The following is a 23,212-nucleotide window of genomic DNA, read 5'->3' on the forward strand; positions in this document are numbered from 1 at the left end:
ACTGCCTGGTAGCTTAAAATTCAAAATTTTAGTTCCTTCTGTTGCTAAGGCACTCAAATTTGGGCATTAGGCTGTATGGGTGGCTTATTATTACAGTAGAAATCTGTCTCTTCATTTGAATTCCAAAAAATAAAATCATATTTTAGCTATGATTAAACTCCAGTGAAAAAAATTCATGGGATAATATTAACCAACAATTAATTATTATGCTAATTAAAGTCTCCTTCAGCCAGAATCCCCTGCACTATATTTTTACACAGAGAACAACTTTCACCAAGACAAACTCTCCTGAGGAACTGTTTTTCCCTTCTCATATTTACATATTTCTAAGCTTTGTTTAGCAGTCCTAGATGAAGTAATATAATGCTATAAATTGATAAATAGATTACAGAATAAGTTTCCACCTGTTTCTTTAAGAAGAATTCCATCAGGAACTTAAGCCTCTGATCAATCAGTTGGCTGATCTAATAGTTCATTGCCTCCTCACTTAAGAATAGGTGGAGGAGGCTCTCACTTGTTCTATGTCATCCTTGATAGTCAGTGAAGCAGTGATGGGTTGCCCCCGGTTCGGACCGGTTTGCAAGAACCGGTAGTAAAACCAGCGGGAGGCCCTGCCCACTGCCCTGGATGTCATCATCAGCTATCTGTGCATGCACAGAAGCTTCTGTGCATGTGCATAAGCAAGGCACACATACGAAGCAAGCGCACACGCACTATCCCATTACGAACCGGTAGTAAAGGTAAGTAGAACCCACCCTGCAGTGAAGGCTGCTAGCTCTGAAGTGTTATCAGCCTAAATTAGTCTTACCCTTCTATGGTTCTGTGTCTTGTACAATGCTCGTGAAAATCTAGCCTAAGGTTATGGACAGGAGATCAGCTAGAAAAAGACGTTCTAATGGTTTCTGCTCTGAATTGAATTTCTTTTTCTTTCCACCTGATTTTACAATCCTGGTTTGTACAGCTTTATGATAAATGGTTTAAAGTAAACAAATCAAGTTTTGGCCAAATCGCCCAACAAATATTGGATGCTTTACCCATTCCTATGTCCTAGAAAACACCTTGATTAGATCAGCGTCTATGTTTCAGTTGTAATGAATAAATTTACAGGAGAATATTTTTTTAATCAGTAATGTCATCGCAAATATTGATCACATTGGTTGAATATGGATTTTTGTACTTTAGGACTATTTATGTCTTGTTAGTTGTCTTAAGTAATTGTTTCAAAGGATGTATATTAAAGGCTAGATAATATCAGAATTTGTAGATACAATGACTGTAAAGTCTTGATATTTTTTCCCCAGTTCATCAAGAAAATCTATATGCTTGCTAGAAGTTGAAAATGACCTGATGGCACACAATAGATCTTTCTTTCTCTTTTTTTCAGTAAAGTCCAGGGATAGATTAACATCCAGCCATATTTGTAAGAAATGGTTTATAGCTGTGTACTATATAAAACCAAACAGTTGTTTATTCAGTAAATCATGGTTTAGGATTTATGAACCATTGTTTCTCCCAGTCCCTCTTATTATATTATGCAAGATGCTCTGTTGTAATCACTTATTGAGTCACATAAACCTTAATACATTCGTCTCCAGATATTTTGAAGAATATCTTCTCTGCCCAATGGCTTTCTCAAACCCTCCAAATATGTTATCAATTATCCATCTGTAGTACTCTCTATAGCTTCATGAAAAATCAATGCATCGCTACTTAATTATGATGATGATGATGCCTAAGGTACTTTACCTAATCAGGAATGCTGCAAAAAAACCCAAACATCCTCAAAACACAGATAAAACCTCTGTCTGTGAATCTTTCTCAGGCCTTCAAATGAGGATAATCTGAGGCTGGTTCACTATCCTCTATTTACTCTTCCATAGGTTCCTGCATTTGATCTTAATGTATACTTCCATATGCTCATATATTAAATATTTACTTTGTGTGTGTGTGTGTGATAATTATTGCAATGAGAAATACAGAATCTGCCATACTCTTAAATTATTCTAGTAAGGTGGTATTTGGAAGAAATCTAGAGACTGATGTCTCACTTCTTAAGGGAAATAATTGGAATTCTATCACTGCAAGAGAAGGCTAACACTACATGGTGTTTTAATCAATTCATGGTTAGATTGCTGAAATTTACTTAGGCATTATGATTTCAGCAACAGTTATGGCCGTTTGTTAATCTGATGCAGCACTAGCAGTTAAATATTCCTTTCTCATTAAACTTTTGCTGCTTGATAATATGAGATGCATTCTACATTGACCTTGTAAGAGCAAAAGCTGGACTTACCCACCATATCAACTCATTATGAACATGTTGTTACTAGTATTGTTATGCAATTCTTTTTTATTTTTAAAACTGTCTGGTTCCTTTGTACCAAGTATTTCTTTGACGATATGAATGGCTGTGTATGAAAGATGACGATATAGAAGGCATGGTGCCCACTCAAAACAGACTATATCGGAAAGACTCAAAGTCATGGATCTCGTGTGAACTGGATGAGATGATGACATTCAAGTGGAATACTACTAGCAGACAGTGATGCTTGGCACCAGGAACCAAGCATTGTTGATTGCCATTAAACTGGGAAGAAATAATATCAATTTGAAATAAATGAATAGATTATCATGTCCAGTGGTTTTCCTGCTTCAGTTTTTCTGGAACTCAAATCTAACCTGGCCTGTTAGACTCTGAGGTAGGTAAGGATGTATTTGTTTGTTTGCATATGGCTATGTAAACAAACTTCAGAAAGTAAACAGTTATAAAGCTACATTTGTTTTCTCTGCTGAGTGTCTGGATAAATAAGAATACAAGTATTACTGATGTACCTACCACTTTCTGCATTAGACCAGTAATCATGCTTTATGAAATAATTTACAATTTAAACAATTAGCTGGATGCATGACTAAACCATCAACTTTACAGATCGTGCAACATAATAAATAAATAAATAAATAAAAAAACCCCACACCTAATTATATTGATGCAGGCAATCCAGTCAAAATATATTGTATATCTTGTACACCTATGTATAAATTTTTTATAAATTATGTGGAAATACAGCTGATATATGTTTGAAATGCTCAGTACTGAAAGAATTTTAAAGGAAAAATATCCACAGATTTATTTATTTTATGGTATTAAGAATTTGCAGTGACACAATTAAATTGGCTACATTCAGTTGTAATACTAAATTATGGTTTAGCATTGCATGATAAGCCTTAGGCTCATGCACTTCCTATTTTTTTCTATTACCAGTTAGCTGAAAATAGATGTAAACATTTCTAATATCCTCCATCTGGCTGGGAGGGTGCAACCCTGAGGCTCACATGCATATGAACAGTGCATAATATTAAGAAAGATTGTGGGGGATGTTGGGCATATGTGTTTACAATACCTTCTACTTGTATTGTTAAATATGTTGACATATGTTTCAGACATCCACTTCTCCCTTCAGGTCTCTTTTCCTGCCTGATATGCTAGTTACTCATATTTCTTTTTCTCCATATTTGCTCTTACACAAAACCATCAAGCCCTAATATAACCTTTTATTCCTTTATCATATTTCATTATTATGGTCAGATGAATTGATAGATAAATAGGAGTTAATCATTTGTTAATACTGCATACATCCTATTCAATATCTTCTCAGTTATTTGAGAAGTCTTGAGAACTAAAAAACCTAAAGAACTAAAAAAATAAGTGCCACATCTCAAGACAGCTTTTAAATAATTCTTTATGGAATGTCCCAATCTGCTTTCATCCTTTTGCTTCCAGGTTAATCTTGACAGTCTTTCTCCCTCCATTGTTGGATGCTAAACATGCAAATAACTGTGAGACATGAAGCTTGCAATTGGTCTAATGTGGTTGCAATCATATTTAGGTGGAGGGATAGTTTTCAGAAACCAAAGTATATACTTTGTATGCAAATATTTTAAAATTCAGTCTCCAGCATTCCAAAGTGGACTGAGAAAGACTCCTGGTTTAGCTTTGGAAAACTTGTTCTAATCATTGTAAAGCAACGAGCAATTGCTTGAGTCTGCAGTAGGCAATACAATTCCTGTGTAAAACAATGCAATACAAGATATGTGTAAAATTTGTGGGTTTAGAGCATAGGCACAGCAATCCTACTATTTATCAAGGAATACAACCTCTGAATAGAAGAAATGAATTTTGTATTTTTGTTTCCTTCCTTCCACCTCCCTACCCTGAATTATTTTCGTATCACTGAAAACAAAGGGGGAAACATACAGTGCTAACTCCACAGGATTTTCCATTCATTGGAGCCCTGTGGATTTCTCTAGACACCTGATCTCTTATGATTTACGAAACATTCCAATCTTAGCTCTGCAGAGATTTCCTTTTGAGTAAGGAGACTTCTCACCCCTCCCAAGGGTTAACTTCTTTTTATTCACTTGGAAGGAGATCCCAAATTTCATGGCCATATGAAGCATTCTACCCTAGACAGAATCAGTTTACCTTTTTTCCTTCTCTGATTTCAGGCTTTACAGTATGATGAACAAGTGACCATACAGAAAGAAATTCAAAGGATTTTTGAATAAATATTTTTAAAGGGCTTAATATTGTATTTTATTATTTTATAGTTACTTATGTATTTTTTCAATCAAAAAGCAGGAAATCCTGCTTTCTAGCAAAGCTAAACTGCGCGGCACAGGTGATCGTCGGATCGTAGCTTTTTTAAACTACTGGTTCGCTTTTTAAACGTGCAGTGCATGTTTGGTGTGCCCTGTGCATGCACACGCAATGCACATTTGGTGTACATGTGTGCGCGCAGCACACACTTGGGCACAGCATGCATGTGAGGCCAGTGAACCGGTAGCAAACCGGTTCAAATTTCATCACTGGTAATTTCTAGGTATTAAATAGGAAAATGGAAAGTTTTCTGATTCATCAGAGTTTTCTAGATTTCTTATAATGAAAGAAATAATGATTGCTCGTGTAAAGATCAGCACTTTGAACATCACATAGAATAACATCACTTTACCCCACTAGAGGATGGCTGCTGCAAGTCTTTTATTATTCCAGTTCCTGATTTAAAATCTTTATAGATTTATTTTAGTTTTGCCATTTCAAGACTTAAGGTTAGAAACTCTGTGGGAAAGAATTTAATTTTGCACAGAATGTTGTTTTATGGAATTTAGAGTGTGAAGAACATAGGAAATAGCTAAATAACTCAGCCTAGTTGAACTGCAGTTAGAATCTCTTCCAGGTCTGAGATTGAACCAGGAATTATATTATGTGACATAATGGTGCCCTCTAGTGCTTTTATTAAGCATGGTAGTTTTAAAGGCTGGAGTAATGGCCGAAAATAAACAGAAATCTGGCTTTGGTTTAGCTAAGTGAATTTTCTGTCAGAAGGGAATGCTGTTCAAGATTTTATATAGACAGTTTCAGAGTGGGGTATGATGAGTCCACGTCTTTGCAGGAAACCAGAACTAAATATGATCTAAATATTTTATTTCTTAATAAATTATTTCTTAATCCCCTCGCCAATTTCTAACACTACTTCAAATGCAGGCTTTTCAAAACCATCAGGCCTTCATTCTAGAAATCCTCAAATTAGTTGAACAGTCCCACGTCATGAAAAGTACTGCAAAAGGTAGCATGCAACATAATACCAGCAAACAATACTATATAAAGTGGAGAAAAGTACATCCAAGATATGTAAAAATGAAAGAGAAGAGAAGTGATTATTTCAGGAACAATAGCAGAAACAGTCAATTTAAAGCAGGGGTCTCCAACCTTGGCAACTTTAAGACTTGTGGACTTTAACTCCCAGAGTTCCTCAGCCAGTTTTCCCAGACAAGAACTCTGGGAGTTGAAGTCCACAAGTCTTAAAGTTGCCAAGGTTGGAGAGCCCTGCTTTAAAGGCTAGGAATATAAACATATGTTGAAGACACAGTTACCCTGGACTGCAAAATTATCCTGCATTTTTTCCTACTAATTGTTATTCAATTTGAAGACACTTAATCGGCTTTTGAATGTTTTTTTTTTCCAAGATGAAGACAAATTTGGTGATATTTGGATGGACCAAATATGATCCATCCAAATATCAATTTGGTATTTTCACACTTAGTTATAGGCTAACATTGTGCAATAATTATTCCATTGTTTATATGCAACTGTCTTTTTTCTCATATTTCAATTGCTATGGGCAGACATCAAGAGGAAATTCCTCTCTTGGTACTTCTTTTTATTAGAAAGTGTGGGCAGCCAGGGAAATGTCAATGTGATAGTAAGATGTGTAAGGACAAGATTATCAGAAGCAGCATCCTCAATTATTTCTAACCATAAAACTAATTCTGAATCACACCAACAGAGATTCAAATTTTCAAGTGCCCTGAGTATAAGATAGGAAAACAGAAACCTCTTTCACAGGGAAGAAATATTTTTTTAAAGGAATTGCAATTCCTTTAAAAGATATTTAGTTGAATGAATATTAGTTAAAACTGAGTAATAGTCAAACAAGAAGGGCGCTTTCTACTCAGTTCTTGTCAGGCTTCTGCTCAGGGAAGCCTCCCTACCCAGTATCATGTTTCAGTTGTAACAAATATTAGGAATAGAGAGAATGGATCCATTATCATCCTTCTTTCTCTTTTTATAAGAAAATTTCAATTATTTATTTTATTTATTGAATTTATATGCCACCCATCTCACCCATAAGGCAACTCATTATCCTGTACTTTTTATAACATTAGTTTAAATATTTTTCTACTTAAACAGCAATCCATTTCTATGCTACTTCATGCCTAACCAGGCGTAGAAAATTACATAGATAAGCTAGAAGAGGAATGCAAGATCAATTATGTAAACATCATCTTATCTCTGAAAAAGAGGAACTAGTGAAGACAAAACTCAAAATTGTCCTGCCTTGATTCTCTTTGGTACAAGACGGGGGGGGGGGGGGGGGACTCTGTCAGGTTTTCAAGATTTTGCTATTATATCCCATAGCAATAAATTAGTTCTTGTATTTATTTCCTGACCTGTAATACCTTGAAGGTCTGACACCAGATTGCTTAGATAATTAAGAATTCCACAGATGACAGACTGTGCAGAAAGCCAGTCGGCTCAGGTGGATTTTTTTTTTTTGACAGACAGTTATGATGTCTTTACCAGTATAATAATTACAAAATTCCATTTCATAATTTAAAAACCAAGTAGTTAAATCAATATTTAGAACTATCACAATGCAAACCTAAGGAATGCCCTTTGACAAATCCTGTATATATCTATAATTAGGATCAATTATAATCGGGACAGGCAGAGGAATTAGGAGGATATTCTGATGATCTAAACATGAAACATCAGGAGACTATTGCAATGAACTAAAACTGAAACAATCAAAACAAACACCAATAAAACTGTAGCCCTTTCTATCACCTCCCTGCTTCCAATTCTATGAATATTTAGCAAGAAAAAACTGGGAGTCTCATTTTAAGATCAATAAATGAGCACAAAGTCAGTCAAAACTTGGAGACCAAGGGCAGAAGAAACTGAAACAATCTAGAAGCCCTGGGGAAGGGGGGGGGGCACAAAAGAGAAGAGGAAGACGATTGGCTGAAACATGACAATCTCCATCTTATCCATATTCAGTAACACATTCAGACAACTTCCCAAATGAAATGCTAATGAGACATTTCTGTCATTGTTGACCATACACTTTCCTCTACAGATGTGTGTTTCATCAACACAGCTGTGATACTGAAAACCTTAATTATGTATCAAGGGACCAATTATATTAACATTATCAGTCTCGTAATATCTTCACATAAAAAAAGACCATAGAAGATTAATGAAATTTATACTTTCTGTGGTGAATGTCCCAGAAAGCATACATGTCATGTACAATTCAAAATACCTTTAAGAGCAGATGCGGGGGGGGGGGGGAATCTGACATAAGAACAGGGGAGACAATAAACAAACACATTAACTAAGACATCTTCCTACAATAGTAGACTTTATTGTTGCCTTCTATATTTTCACTAAATCTTTTAAGTTATGGCAGTTGCATTAAACCTTTACGTTGCATCTGGCCAAAGGTATATGGTGATAGCAGATATTCTTCAAGATGTCCTAGACTAATCTTTTCTTGCCAGGCTGACAGGAAAGGGCATTTTCTAGGAGAAAGATGGCTATCAAATGGCATTCTTTTTTTTTTAAAGTTATTTTTCCAAACATAAAACTGGGAACCTGATCAAGTTTTCTTCAGTGAGAAGATAAAAAGTACCAGAGATTCTTCTCTGAAAGAGTATAATTCCACCATTTTTTTTACAGAGAGTACACTTTCCTTTCTTTCCATAACTTCTGTTTGTTTAAAAATGAATGGAGACCCAGACCTCCATGGGGATTCCTGTGTTGCTGAGATACCTGTGAATATTTCTGGTGGTTCCAAGATAAAATTTGGAGTTGAGGTGTCTCATATTCTAATTCATAGAATAAGCTTATGCATGTTATTTTATTAATTATGTATTAACAATTCTAGTTTCATAATACTATGTTGAATCCATAAAGGTAAAGGAAAAGGTTCCCCTCGCACATATGTGCTAGTCGTTCCCGACTCTAGGGGGCGGTGCTAATCTCTGCTTCAAAACTGAAGAGCCAGCGCTGTCTGAAGACATCTCCATGGTCATGTGGCCAGCATGACTGAACGTCAAAGGCTCACAGAACGCTGTTATCTTCTCACCAAAGGTGGTCCCTATTTTTCTACTTGCAATTTTTTATGTGCTTTCGAACTGCTAGGTTGGCAGAAGCTGGGACAAGTAATGGGAACTCACCCCGTTACGCGACACTAGCGATTCGAACCGCTGAACTGCTGACCCTTTGATCGACAAGCTTAGTATCTTAGCCACTGAGCCACCATGTCCCTTATGTTGTCCATAATCAGTCACTATTGCAATAAAATCTGTTTGTTGGTTATTCTGGCATGTGTTGTGGCTCCGTTGCCTGAGCCTGGGCTATCGACAGATGCAGACTCTGAGAGTGAGGGAGAGGAGTTGGCAAGGCCTCCCTCTCCAGGACCCTCCTCTCTGGCAATGCCTCCGGAGGACACCGAAGGCCAAAAGATAGGCTCAGAGCCAAGCACGTCCCCGCAGTCACAGGTGGACAGTGACGAAGAAGTTAAGTGCTGGCTGGACCCTCGGCAGAGGCGCAGGGAGAAGCATGCACAGCAGAGGGGAAGGCATGCCAGAGATTAGCTGAGTCACTGGACCACACCCCACAGGGTATAAATGTGGGTGTGGTGGCTGGTTCAGTTTGTGACGTGCAAAAACTGGAAATAATCCATGATCTCTGCATTACTGGACTTTGCCTGCTTTATCGGACTGCATTTGGATTAATCCTTGTATTGTTGAAACTCTGCCTGTTTTATCGGAATGCTTGCAGTCTAATCTTTGTTTTGTGTGAGTAAAGTCTGAATTGGCAGCTAGCCACTGGGTTGCTGCCAGCTTTATCTTCAAAGAGTTTTGTCGTGTGGCTTATTAACTCCGGGCCGTCTGTGGGGGTGCGTGTGTGGTATGGGGACAGAACAGCATGATGTAATCAAACTTGTCAAAAGTCATTACTTTGAGAATACAGAGGTCCCAACCAACAAACCGGGCCTGGTAGCTCAGCAGACTAAAAGCATTGTGATTAACACCAGCTGTCTGCAATTACTATAAGTTTGAATCTCACCAGGCTCAAGGTTGACTCAGCCTTCCATCCTTTCTAAGGTAGGTTAAATGAGGACCCAGTTTGTGGGAGCAATAAGCTGACTTTGTATAAAATATACAAAAGTATGAAGGCTATTGCTTAACGTATTGTAAGCCGCCCTGAGTGTCCGGAGAAGGGCGGCATATAAATCAAATTTTTAAAAAAATCTCTATAAAGTAGCTAATGTCCATGAGCTTTTACACTAAGAGAGTTCTAAAACATTCCCATTGGTTAGAAAAACAGCAATATGTGTTGCTTGGACACAGTAACCAGTTAGTGTTTAGAAAGGGTATTCTATGATACTAAAGTACAATATTTTTAACTGACTACTGGAGGAACAGAGCAGGCTCTTCCATTAGACAGTGAAGTGGTTGTCCCAGGTAGCAGATTTTGAATATTATGCATATTATAAAGGCTGAAAACAACTAATCAGTTGTTGTTGTTCTTATTGGAAATTTTGTTCTTTATGTTCCAAAAATAATTGGCTATTTTTTAGATATGCTGCACCTTCCTTTTCAAGGATGTTGAGTACCATTTTGTCTTATGTTGTAAGATACCTTGCATCATCTCTGCAAAAATGAAAGCAGAAAAATCATGGGAAGACAGATGCTGGATCATGGATGGCAAGGAATCATTTCATAGAGTTGATTAAGTATTTATTTATTTATTCTTACAGCCTTGGCTATATAAAAGCAGGGGTAACTCAGAATGCAGACCTAATTAGAAGACTACACAGGTGTTGCTTAGCAGCCAGTGAATGCCAAGGACATTATTTTGAATATATTGTATTGTAGACTGTATATTGCTCTCAAGCCTCTTCTGATCTAATATGCTGAAAAATTTATTTTTTTAAAAAACCCTGCTTTATTTAGATAATTTTGGAAATAGGGCAATGGAGTGGGTACATGAACTTAGCTAAGAATTCTCTATACTGCAATATTTTATTGTGCGTTTCAGTTGGATAGATTTAAATTCAAGGTTACATAATTTTTAGGGAGATGTGGCAATTTGGATTTGATTCCAGAACTTTACCTCTAAGCAAGCAAAGAAGCCTAGCATCTATCTGCGAACTTTTAAGTTGGTGATTAACTTTTTCTAGTTATTTTCATTTTTTAATATAATGACTGCATATTCCACAAGAAAGAATTTGCACCAACCATTTTGCAACATATTTCAGCAAATTATTTGTTAGACAAATTGTTATACATGAAAAAATTCATCAATCTCATCTTTATCACATCTAAATAGATTAGGTCTGTTCCAGTGGTGAAATCTAAAATTTGTTACTACCGGTTCTGTGGACGTGGCTTGGTGTTGGTGGGGGAAATTTGACTGGGTGGGTGTGGCTATTTTTGTTTACTTTTAAAACCATTTTTTCTACAACCTCTTCGGTGAAGAGGTTGTAAAAAAATGCTTTCAAAAGGCTCTGACGATCCCAGCTGAGTTGCCTGATCGGCAGAGGCTTTTTTTTCCCTTTTAAATGCCTCTGACGATCAGGCAACTCAGCTTGGATCGTCAGAGGCTTTTAAAAAATGCTTTTAAAAGCCTCTGACGATCCCAGCTGAGCCGCACAATCATCAGAGGCTTTTTAAAAAAACTTTTAAAAGCATTTTTTCGGCCGAAGAGGTTGTAGAAAAAATGCTTTTAAAAGTTAAAAAAAAAAAGCCTCTGATGATTGTGCGGCTCAGCTGGGAATAGGGGTGGGGGCAGGGACTTTTCTACCAGTTCTCCGAACCACCTGCCTCCATCACTACCAGATCAGCAATCTGGTCCGAACCGGGAGCATTTCACCCCTGGTCTGTTCCCATACATAATCCAATCACCCATTCAGATATCTTTACTAGTAATTCCAACACATGAACATGTGTCTTGCTCAAAAAAACCACTTGAAGTCTACCCTCCATTTTTTCTAGGAAATCCCTGGTGCCACATTAATCCATGTTCCGTACTTGAAAACTTCATTAAACTAATCCCTTCTCCATTAACCAGGACAGCAGTTATAGCAATGCACGGATTGTTACCACTTGGAAAGTGTGTTTTTCTGTAAAGACTCAGTAAGAAAACCTCTATCTCTCCATCTCCTTGTTTGGAAAACTGAGTCTGCACAATGACTCAGTTGATTGACTTTAGGTATTTTCATAACAAGGTTGATTGGGTAGTTAGGTTGACTCAATATTTCATATTCTTCTGGGACTACAAGTAGTCCTTAGTGAACAACAGTAATTGGGATTGCTAACTCCATTGCTAAGGGATGTGGTCACTAAGTGTGGTGTCACCTGGCTGCATTGACTTATGATGGCAGTTCCAGCAATTCTAGTGAAGTGGTTAGATATGATGTCATGGGATCTCCATTTGCAACTTTATCTGGCTTCCCCATTTAGTTTATTTGTTGCAAGTTGTCAGTGAAAGTAGCAGATGACAATTATGTGATTATAGGATGATGGACCATCATTATTGGCTAGCTGCCAAGCATCAAAATCATGTTCATGTGATTGCGGGAACATTGCAATGGTTGCAGCTCTGAGAACTGGCCTCAAATCTCCTCATTTAATGCTGTGGTAACTTTGAATAGTCACTGAATGAATGCTCATTAAAAATGAAATATCTGTAAATGGAACTTCATGGATATTAATTATGTGGGCTAATTAATTTCTTCAGTGCTTCTACTAACATGTTATATCCCCAATCCTGGCTCAGTTAAGCATGTGGGGAGAAAAAGACATTACGAAACTTAAAATATTGAAAGTACAATTACTTTTTAAAAGTTTTTGAAATATTTTTTTGAAATATTCCTTGCATAAATATGGTTTTAAAATGCTATCCCCAAAATACAGGACTGGCATTGAGTATATTTCCTTTGAAAGGGCACTCCAAACAAAATCAAAGAAGCACTAGCAAAAAAAAATATTTTTTTTTTCCTCATGAATGGAACAGAGAAAATCTTTGGGTCATCTCAACACATGAAAGGAGAGGAACATCTTCACACATTTGGGCCCTAAATCATTTTTAAGGGAAAGTCAGCATTTTGGGCTGGACTCAATAATCAGTTGCTTTTTCATAAGTAATCTAAGTAGAGAAACTAAGCAAAATTTTAATAGTGTCATTTGGTTCCAGTCACGGGTATTATCAAAATTATGAAGGAAATTTCTCCAAAATTCATTATGTTAGCACTTCAAAATGAGAAATATTTAAATATTTAATAATAAGGTATTACATTGGGTATTACATCGTGTCCTCTGGAACGAGTTACCCACCGAACTTCGGACAGCGCCTGATCTCCGCTCCATCCATCGGGACTTAAAGACTTGGCTGTTCCAACAAATGGGTTGACCCTGATCCTTGGATTTCATTATTTTGATTGTTGTTGTTTTAATCTGGGTTTTAATCACCTTACTTTTTATTATTGTATGTTTTTAACTTGTATTCGCCGCCCTGAGTCCTTAGGGAGAAGGTCAGCATATAAATTTTTGGTAAATAAATAAATAAATAAATTACAACAATGGAAGTTAGACAGAGGTTCTCAAATTTTGTGAAGTCCTGAATCACTAAAATTTCAAATAAGACTGAAGACTTTCTCATCACGAGATCAGAAGGTCACAAATTTAAAATAAAGTTTGGCTAAAATTAACAATTCAACTTAAGTTAAATTGAAACCCCTATGATATGCAAATACTTTTGAATATAAGTCATCTTTTCTGACAGAGCACAGAAAAAATATTTTTTTTTTTGGTTTAGCAACTATTTAACAAATCTGTTCTCATGAATTGGACTCATCCATGTAGATACCTCCTTGGAGAATTTTTATATTATGTTATCTACCGTGTTTCCCCAAAAATATGACATGTCCCGAAAATAAGGCCAAGCCTGATTTTTGGGGTGGGTCTAAATATACACCCTCCCCTCAAAACAAGCTCTAGTGAAGGGGTGGGTGTGGCCAGCACAGGAGGCAGCCCTTCCCTTCCCCGGTCACCTCAGGGCTTCTTGGCCCCTTAATTAGATCAGCTGAGCTGCTCCAGCCACCATTCATTAAAATTTTTCCTTGTAATGTTTATTCCTTTGGAGAAACAAAAGATTTTACAAGCATGCAAATGTTAACCCATTAGAAATAGACCAATAAACAAATATGGTATATAACAAAGCATATAGTGGTGTTTCTTAGAAATGATTTGCAGAAATCACAAATTCACATCCTAGCATTCATATCAACAACTGGGGGAGAAAATCTCTCCATCTACAACCTTGGAGAAATATTACCAGTTTATGTTGCCAATGTTGACTGGCTAAACTAATACTCTCACTCGTTTTAAACCAGCATCCTATATTTTTCCAATATTTCTGTTACAGAAATAAAAAAAAACATAATATAATGATACACTCTGTTCTTCTAGCCCTTTTATTATTTCTGTCACTGTCACTTACTTTTGAGATCCAAGTTTCTTGCTCCTGCTGTGCTCTGCGTTGTGATTTTTGTGTCAATTTTTACAGTATGGAGATTATTGGTATCCCGTGATATCATCACATTGTGCCATTGGTTGTCATTCAGAGGTTTATTGGAACTGCCCTTGATAAGATTTGCACCATTTCCCAAATCAAACACATAATGTAAATATCTGTAAATGAAAAGGAAAAACAGCTAAACTGAGTAGGTAGATGAAAATTACAATCTTCACTGCTTCTTTTCTTTGGCAATTCATAAAGTTCTTAGACAACTCCTCTTACATTTAACAAGACTAACTTGGGATAGATCAAAATGTCTAAGTCAAGAATGTTGAGAGAATTAAAAGAAAAAAGTATCAAATTCTTCTGAGAATATTGAGCAAAATTGCCTCCTTAATATGCCATCTATTAAAGGTATAGCTGTAGGAAATTATAACATTGACTTCTGCTTCTTTCCCCTGCCTTAGCCCACTAAATCTTTTATTCATCAAGTATGGAGTTAAAATAGCAGTATTAATTCATCTGAAATCTCTTGAAGTTACTTTTCATTTTTACACCCTTTTTATGACTTGTAAATTTTACTTTTTCTCTGGCAAACTTACCCTATCCCTATCAAAGCTATATAAACAAATTGAGATTATTTTGGATTTATTTCCTTTCACCACTTAGTTCCGCCTAAAAGTCTCAGTATGTATATTGGCACCATATTTTAAAAAGGATATGTGCAAAAAAAATTAAAAAAAAAATCTGAATACAATGCAGCACGTTACTGCTTTATTCTAAACTATTAATTTTTTGTAGATCTCCCCAGTGAAAGTTTTGTATTTCTCAAAAGAGAAATTACATTTCTTGATTAAAATTACAACTCATTCCAAAGAATGATAATTCCCTCAGAAGATATGTAGCTACTATATATTTAAATATTTACAGTAACTAAGCTAAATCAGTTTTCAAATAAATAACTTCTCTCTTGGCATAGAAAGATGTTGGACCTCATAGATTTTGCCAATAGAGTTCCTCATAGGATTTCATGACATGTACTTTTTTATTGCAAGGTAATTACTCCAGACAGAAGATCTGGAAAAGATCCTGGGGCTCTAGTTTTTAGACAAAGCCTACTAACATTTATATCAGTGTGGAACTTCCAGCCATAGGCTTACCTACCAACAGGACCAGTGGGATGATGATGATGGTCATTATTATTATAATTTAACCAGTTAAACTCACATCACAGTTCCAGTACAGAATGGTCATGAACTATTCTGGTTTCCAATAATGCCTTTGAGTAACGCTAAGCTCTGGACAGTTGGAAACACAGAAAGGTCATTTTCTGTTGCCACTGGCAAGTAAGTTCCAGCTGAGGAACTAGTGGTGTAACAGGAACAGAAACAGATTTTGCCTGCTTTTTCAACGGAAAAGAAAGATGAAAATATTTCACATAAGTGACAAAATAAATGCTGCAGGGTGAAAATGTGTAAAATTAATGATTACATTTTTTCTGGAAGCTCCCTTCCCATCCAGAGCTAGCTTCATTAAAATGTTTTTGATTTTTTTTTTTTTTTCAGATCCAGAATAGTGAGAAGCCAGGTTAATTTTCATAGAACATGGCTTTTAGCAAAACAATACTGGGGAAGGCTCCACTTTAACAAGCAGGTAGATTTTATCAGAGGTCCACTTACTGTTAAAGGTTGATCTCTCTGCTATATTTCCCTTTTATAGTATCTAACATGATCCTCCTTGTGGAGGACACATTTCTATTCTTTGTTTATTTAAATATATCAATAATAATTTAATGCTTCTTAAATGTTGTCTTGAATATTGTTTTAATTCCCACTGAGGGCAGCTGTTAACTTGAGCCTGTGAAGGCTCAACCAGTGTTAGAAAAAAATACTAGTATACATAGGGGTCTTGATAGCTGCTCTCTTAGCCAAAAGTTTACAGTGGAGAAAAAGGATCTGAAACTGCAGTGTGAGAAGCATCATCCAAATATGTATTTCTTAGAAGGGTAAACAGTGCTCATCTTTAAGGACACTGATGCATCAGTACAAAGGTTGTAGAATCCAAGAGCTTGCCTAATGAATTAAGCTTTCTGAGCTGATAACATCTGTAAAACAGGTTGCATACACACCCTTTTACTAATTCAACCACGATAAAGTCATTGCCATCTCCACTGTTGTAAAGTATTAACCCATCCAATGATGTTGTTTTGAACTGGAAAAACAGGTGCATAGATGTGTATGCTTGCAATGTGGCAAGAGCAACATAGCTAGCTTTCGTTTTAAAGGTGACTGGGTCGGCAATGATGTTCCGGAAGCCAAAACGGGCATTTAGTTCACAGTAGTCAATATCCCCATTTTTACACAAGTCAATGTATGCCATGCCATTAAAAGTGAGGCTTTGCAGATGACCAATGAAGTTGGAAGGGACTGAGGACAAGTAACGCCGTTCCGTTATGATTCCCGTCTCTATATTATGGAATTCCAGTCTTGTATGATCCCCAGCCATTTGACCTTTAAGTAAAAAGCAATTTTGAGAAGTTAGTGTTATAACCAAAAAGCTAGGGCCATTTCGAATGCTGAAATTTCTTACACAAACTGGTCTGACCATGTGATTCTACCACGTGTATTTTCACATAGAAAGTATATCTGCTGGAAGGGCCCATTTGTTTTGTACTTTTCTCTTATTACATCCAACCATCTGAGTTATTTGAGAATAACTCATAATTGCATAATTTACAAGTGAAATGAATTAAGCATCAAACTCATCCTAATTTAAGCAATCAAATCAAGGAAAAATGTATCAATTTAACCAAACGGTTTGGGGAATCTCAAGATACAGTAAACAAGAAGAAAATCTCTATGAATGTTCTATTTGAACATTCAAATTTATATTTGAAGGCTTGTCTACATGTACCTCTAGGAGCTCTGCTAATTACAAAATACAAAAACAATAGCTCTATTTCCCCCCCACTTTTTAGAATGGAATAATTTGTATCTATCTTTATAAAGAATATTGGACAAAGTGTCCTTTATTGAAGAAAGTATCTTTTATTATTTTGGCCTCTCTCTCTATATATAATTGAAACCTTTTTAGTAAGACTTGGCTTAATTGCTTCAACTTAGCCTCTCTTTTTGCATACAGTAAAAGTTGGAGACATTTGAATGATTTAAAAGGGGTAAGATAACAGACAATGCTAGAGAAACACAGTCTTTGCTTTTCTGGATTCCTGCCCACCACTTCCCACTTATATCAGTTCTTGGATTTGATGATATAATTATGGTAGAGAAAAGTAAATTGGTATGTTGGAATAGGAAAAAGAATATCACTTTTTTCCCCCTCAACTACAATTCTTATTCAGAATGCGGTCAAAATGTATTGTTGTATTGTTTCAAACAAATGTGTGAAGTTTGGCTGCCTTCTATATTTGTCTTTATATCATTTTTGTTCCTAATTTTGTTTTCCTTCTCTTTGCTTCAATCTGTCAGAAGTGTCCTCTCCTAATACCTCACATGGAGTTTTTTCTAAATTGTCCTTTATTGTACTTTCCGCCTATATCCATGGAACCGGAATGAGTTTCACCACCAGAGCAATCATAACTAAATACATATTGAATGGAAAATCAGGAGAATAGTTATTAGTCATTAATACCTGTCATGGCTTGTTGGTCATCTACTATTAACTTTAAACTTTTTCCTCTTCGAACTACACGTACTGTATGCCATTCATTGTCATTGAGGTTATATCCAGCAAAAAGAGTCTCTGGACCTTTGCCTGTAGGGTATGCCAAACAGTTTGTTATGGTATCTTTACATCATTCAATATGTGAACCTCAGAGAGAGAGAGAGAGAGAGAGAGAGAGAGAGAGAGAGAGAGAGAGCACGAGAAAGAGAGAGAAAGATAGGGGGACAACGAGAAAAGGAGAGAAACACAACAAGAAACAGAACCAAAAGAGAGACACTTGCTGGAGCAAAATAAATAAATAAATAGTAATAATTTTAAAAATAACAGTACATCTTTGAAATACTGATGTTATCAAACAATAAGTATACTTCAAAAGGCAGGCATGTTCTCTCATTAAGTTTATATATAGCCAACAAGCAGTGTTTTCATAAATGGACACAGTCAACGCAGAGCTGATAGCTACTAGTGATACAGATTTGTCAAAGTTGCATTTTTTCAGTAAAGTTAATTGAGTAGTAATTAAGTTAAAAATGAAAATTCTCCAGAAATGGAAAAATCTATGAAACTGGCATATCATTGTCTTCAGTGTATGCCTATTCTAAAGTCATTTATTTTTAATCCTATCTTTTATTATTTTTAAAATAGCTCAAGGCTATTTAGTTATTAATATTTAATAACTCCTTCCTCCTATTTTCCCCAAAATAATACCATGTGAGGGGACTTGGGCTGTGAGAGAATGGCTGACCCAAAGGCTCTCAGCTAACTTTCATGCCTAAAGCAGAACTCATGGCCTCCTGATTTCCAGCCTGGAGCCTTAACCATTAGGCCACTCATTAATTAAACTTTATTTTAGCATTTTCTGTATATTACATACAGAATATCTGAACTAAGATTGTAAGACATATATCACAAGACATTGTTTAAACAGGACTACTTTAACTGCAGTTTGAGGTCTCCATCTGTGAAGAGTAGGGCAGAGATTCTCTGATGTGTATGAAGCTTTCTAAGGCCATGTTTGTCAACGTTTGAGAGATGGATGGAGGTCCATTAGATAGTGAAAAGTAAATTATGTTTGAAACGCTCCGGGAAGCATCTTTTAAGTGAACCACATGTGGATGGGATTCATTTGGAAGCCAATGCCAATACATTATTGTATTCCTCTCAGAGTTTAACTCTTCCTCTCAGAGTTTAAGGCTTCTGTATCTGTATCTCTCTCAAAAAGATAAATATTTGCCAAACTGACTTCCAGTCACACAGGAAATACGATTATAATAAAATAAGCACTGTGACTTTGCAATATACAGCTGAGATTTACTATACAGGTTGAGAGTATCAGTAAGCTCTTGACTTACAACCACTACTAGGATCGAAATCTCAGTTGTTGGGCAAAGAGTTGAGACATGGTTTACCCAAATGACTGCTTCTCTCAACATCTGGAATTAAGTGGGTAGAATCTCAGGTAAGGAGCACAGGTTACTCTGGGTGGAAGAACCTGGGAGCTTCCGATCAGGAGCTGAAAATCCCTACTGAAATTCTAGCAGAATTTTCAGACACTGAGGCAGAGACATTTGCACGTGGCCTACACTGGGCCTTCTAGAGCCTCTCCCATTCACCTGAGGCCCTTACCTGATACTCTGTCCACTTAACAACCTTGTATGTATGTATGTATGTATGTATGTATTTAAATTTCTTTACTGCCCATCTCACCATGAGGTAACGGGTTACTCTTATATGCTGTCCACTCCCTTCTTGGATTTTGGCTCCCTTTCATCTCTAGAGGCTGGCTGAAAGAGCTGCCTGATGAAGAAAGTTAGCTCTCCTTCTTGTGGAAAGGAATGACTTCGGTGGAATACAGAAATAGAGACACTACGACAATCAGAAGTGATTTTTGTCTGTAAAACATCCTTTCTCAGACTTTTGTAATTTTAAGTGGTGGTTAAACAACCAGGTTTAAGTCGAGGACTATCTGAAATTGTTTTTACAGAGATAAGAATTTACAACTACCTGAGATGTGTGTGTGTGTATGTGTGTGTGTGTGTGTGTGTGTCTGTGTAGTTAAAAATAAAATAGCATATTGTGAAATAACTAAGCTAAGCCGAAGTGGAGTATTTCAGATCTAATGTCTATAACTATAGAAAGGTAGGAGTGGGATGATAGTGTAACAATTTTGAGTTTGTGTCACAAACTGTATAAGATTGATTATTAAGGTACTGAATCCTAATTCTTCTATATTAAATCTGGAAATGCCATGATTAAAGTCTCTTAACAATATCTTATATGGAAAGAATATCAATAAAATACAGGGTTATATGTTACTTTCTAATAAAATAGAAATAGAAGGTTTATATTAAAAGTATATTATGCTAAGCATGGTCTCTATGAAAATGTGCCATATGTCTTAGAAATAAATGAAAACCAGAGTGTGGAATTTGAAAATACATTTTGGATATGAAGCAACCATTTGATCTGAGATTAAAAATATATTAAATATGAAAAGCTGTGACATCAGGAAAAAAATGTACTGATTTTTGTTCAAATGGTTCAAATCATACTGTTGAAATTCTACAGCAAAACTTTCAAATGTCATTGATGGCCTTTTATGCATAAATAAATGTGAATGGGGATTTTAAAGGCAGAGATTGGAGAGTTTTTCTTCCCAGAGAATCTTCTTAATTTTAATACCCTCAAAGTTTTGAGAGGGAACCAAATTGCAATGCTGAAAATCACCCATATTTCTGCTGTGGCTACAGAATGATTTGGCACTCTAGCTATCATAAATGGGGTGATTGGGGCAACTTGTGGCCCATCAAACATTATCTTGCCATCACTGGCAACCAGGATCTTAAGAGGCTTAAATGCATTTTAGAAAATTAAATATGAAAAATAAGGATAATTAAATAGATTGTGGTTATAGCATTAAGAATCTTATATGAACCACAATGATAATCACTGACATATTATAAGCAGCTGGATTTTTTTAAAAAAAATTTTTTTCATTAATGAGGGGTCCTTGGTGCTCACTGAGCTTGGTTGTTTTCTTGCAGATGTTTCATTATAAAAACTAGGTAACATTATCAATACTAGCAGGGAATGGAGTTTGCTCCCCATTTGCATTCTAGTGAATTGCCCTATCAGTGTTGGTGGGAGTGGTCTTGGAAGATCTTTGGTTGGGCTGTTTACTTTTAGCTTATTTGGAAGTTCCTTGATTGGGGTATTGTTTACTTCTTGATTCTTGGTTTGATATTAATCTTGGTGTTAATCTCTGCTCATCTTGGATGGTCAGTTTCCCAGTTGTTTCCTAGTTCAACTGGAAAACTGTAACCATCCTAGACCGTACCAAATCCAAACTGCTAGAGAATTCCTGGAAGCCAGGTTCTCTGACAAATAAGCCACCAATAGGCACATAGACATAAACAACATTTATATACTATTCAAAGGAGGCAATCAACAAGTCAAAAAGGGAAAATAACGATCAAAAAAGTTCCCTGCTAGCAGTCAACACCCACTAGAATATAAACTGAGAGCAAATACCACTCCCTGCTAGCACTAATGATTTTACCTAGCTTGGGTAATGAAACATCTGCAAGAAAACAACCAAGCTCATAGAGCACCAAGGACTGCTCATTTCATCCCTGAACTACAAATATTTTCCTGTATCTTTTTGGTTAAAATTAAAATTTATAAGAACAAAAGAAAAAGGCAAAACCAGATAAAAGTAATAAAAAAATTGCAAGTTTTTTTTTTACTGTCAAAACCAGCAATCATTCTATTTTAAGTGAGTAACTATTTTATTCTTAAATGTCATTATATTTTATATTCATTGGTTTCTGATGTCAGAAGAAACCTAGATTAAACAATGGATATTTCTGCAGTTTTCACTTTCTTAAGGCCTTTCAATATGAATGTTAAATAAAGTTGTTTGGTGAGATGGGCAGCTATATAAGTTGGACAAATAAATAAATACAATAATTTATATTAGTTGAAATGGTATATTTTAGAAAAATAAAATTTTTATCCTTTTAAACATTGTGCTATTTTTGGATATATAAATAACAGGTAAACTTAAAACAAAAATGAACAACCTCCCTCAATACTCTCTCTCCCTCTCTCTGTGTGTGTATCTATCCATCTATCTGACTATCCTTCCATGCATGCATGCCTCCACCCATACACATTCACACAGAGAGATACATGCATGATTTTCCTATATGCTTAAATGACACACAAAAAAAAAAAAGAATTATAATAAACCCATTTTAGGCTTGGCCGGTAATGGCTCTCCTAGAATTAACCCTTAAATGAAAACTGAATTCTAGTAGGCCATGTAATGTAGCCTCTCTCCAAGCTAACACACTTAAGGTAAGTTAGGGTACAATTTTGAGAATTTGTAGCTGCATGGCCAAAAGGACTTGTGACACAGTAGTTTTAGTCCCTCACATCTGGTAGGCACTAGCTTGCAATTCATTAAGCTTGGACATTTCCCTTCCCCTTTTCTTTAAGGGAATAGCATCATTGACATGGTGGTATATTACATTTCCATTGTGAAAGTGGTTTTCTATCTAATAATGAATGTCTTTTACCCAATCCAATAATTAAATAATTAAAAATTCAGACCCAACAATCTGCTAGCATTACTGGATTACTGGATTCCAAAAGAATATCTCATGGCAATGATTCAGACATTATATTTTCTGTAATTTTCCGATAATGTGCAATTTCCTGGTACTGCATAATTTTATGATTAATGAGCCAGTTATAATGGATGTTCTACAATAATTACAAGCTTCTTCTAATAAATAAAACAATTTTACTTCCCCATTTATTTTCCTAGACTTTTTTTTAGTATCTTTAATGGAGCAGAATAGTTACATTCATGGGAGCATTTGGCAATTGCTGTAGAAGATCAGCAGTTTTCTTCCTGAAATCTCTCAGCTTTCTAAAGCTGATTTCCTTTTCCAGTGAGATGCTACCAGAAATCCAGCAGCAAAGCCCTTGCATTCTTTCTATCAAACTGGGGTGGTGGCAGGCAATAACAGATGGTAACCCTCTAGTAAATGAACACTGCAGATTCTGGAACACTTTGATAGTATGGACTTACAGAAGGACCTTAAAATCTGGCTCTGCTGGCTGGCTTGGGGTTCCTATGGGGGTACTCTATGTTGGAGGTGGCTGACCAGCTAAAATAGAAGACCCCCCCCATGCTATCCATCCACTTTGTTTTTAATTTTTCTATAGTTCTTGCTAATTTTAATTGTTTTTATATTTATCTTTCTATCATTTTGTAACACATCCAGAATCATTTCAACAGTGAAATGGGTGGCACATATATTAAGTAAATAAAATAAAATAATTTTTACGGTGCCAGTTTAATTTACATCTATG

General features: G+C 36.0%; 1 protein-coding gene across 27 annotated transcripts in view; it reads right to left on the reverse strand.

Moving 5' to 3' along the window:
• NRXN1 (neurexin 1) overlaps nt 1-23,212 on the reverse strand; it is a 927,325-nt gene that overhangs the window by 469,949 nt on the left and 434,164 nt on the right. For all 27 annotated transcript variants that reach the window (XM_034427409.3, XM_034427408.3, XM_060692589.2 and 24 more), the window contains 3 exons: nt 17,798-17,920; nt 16,278-16,659; nt 14,132-14,322 (listed from right to left, as the gene is read on the reverse strand). In XM_034427409.3, the coding sequence (XP_034283300.1) occupies nt 14,132-14,322; nt 16,278-16,659; nt 17,798-17,920 (696 nt within the window). The remainder of the gene's footprint in view (nt 1-14,131; nt 14,323-16,277; nt 16,660-17,797; nt 17,921-23,212) is intronic.

Source organism: Pantherophis guttatus, chromosome 1 (assembly GCF_059756535.1).
Source record: "Pantherophis guttatus breed Tessera chromosome 1, ASM5975653v1, whole genome shotgun sequence".
In the NCBI taxonomy this organism is placed as follows: domain Eukaryota; kingdom Metazoa; phylum Chordata; class Lepidosauria; order Squamata; family Colubridae; genus Pantherophis; species Pantherophis guttatus.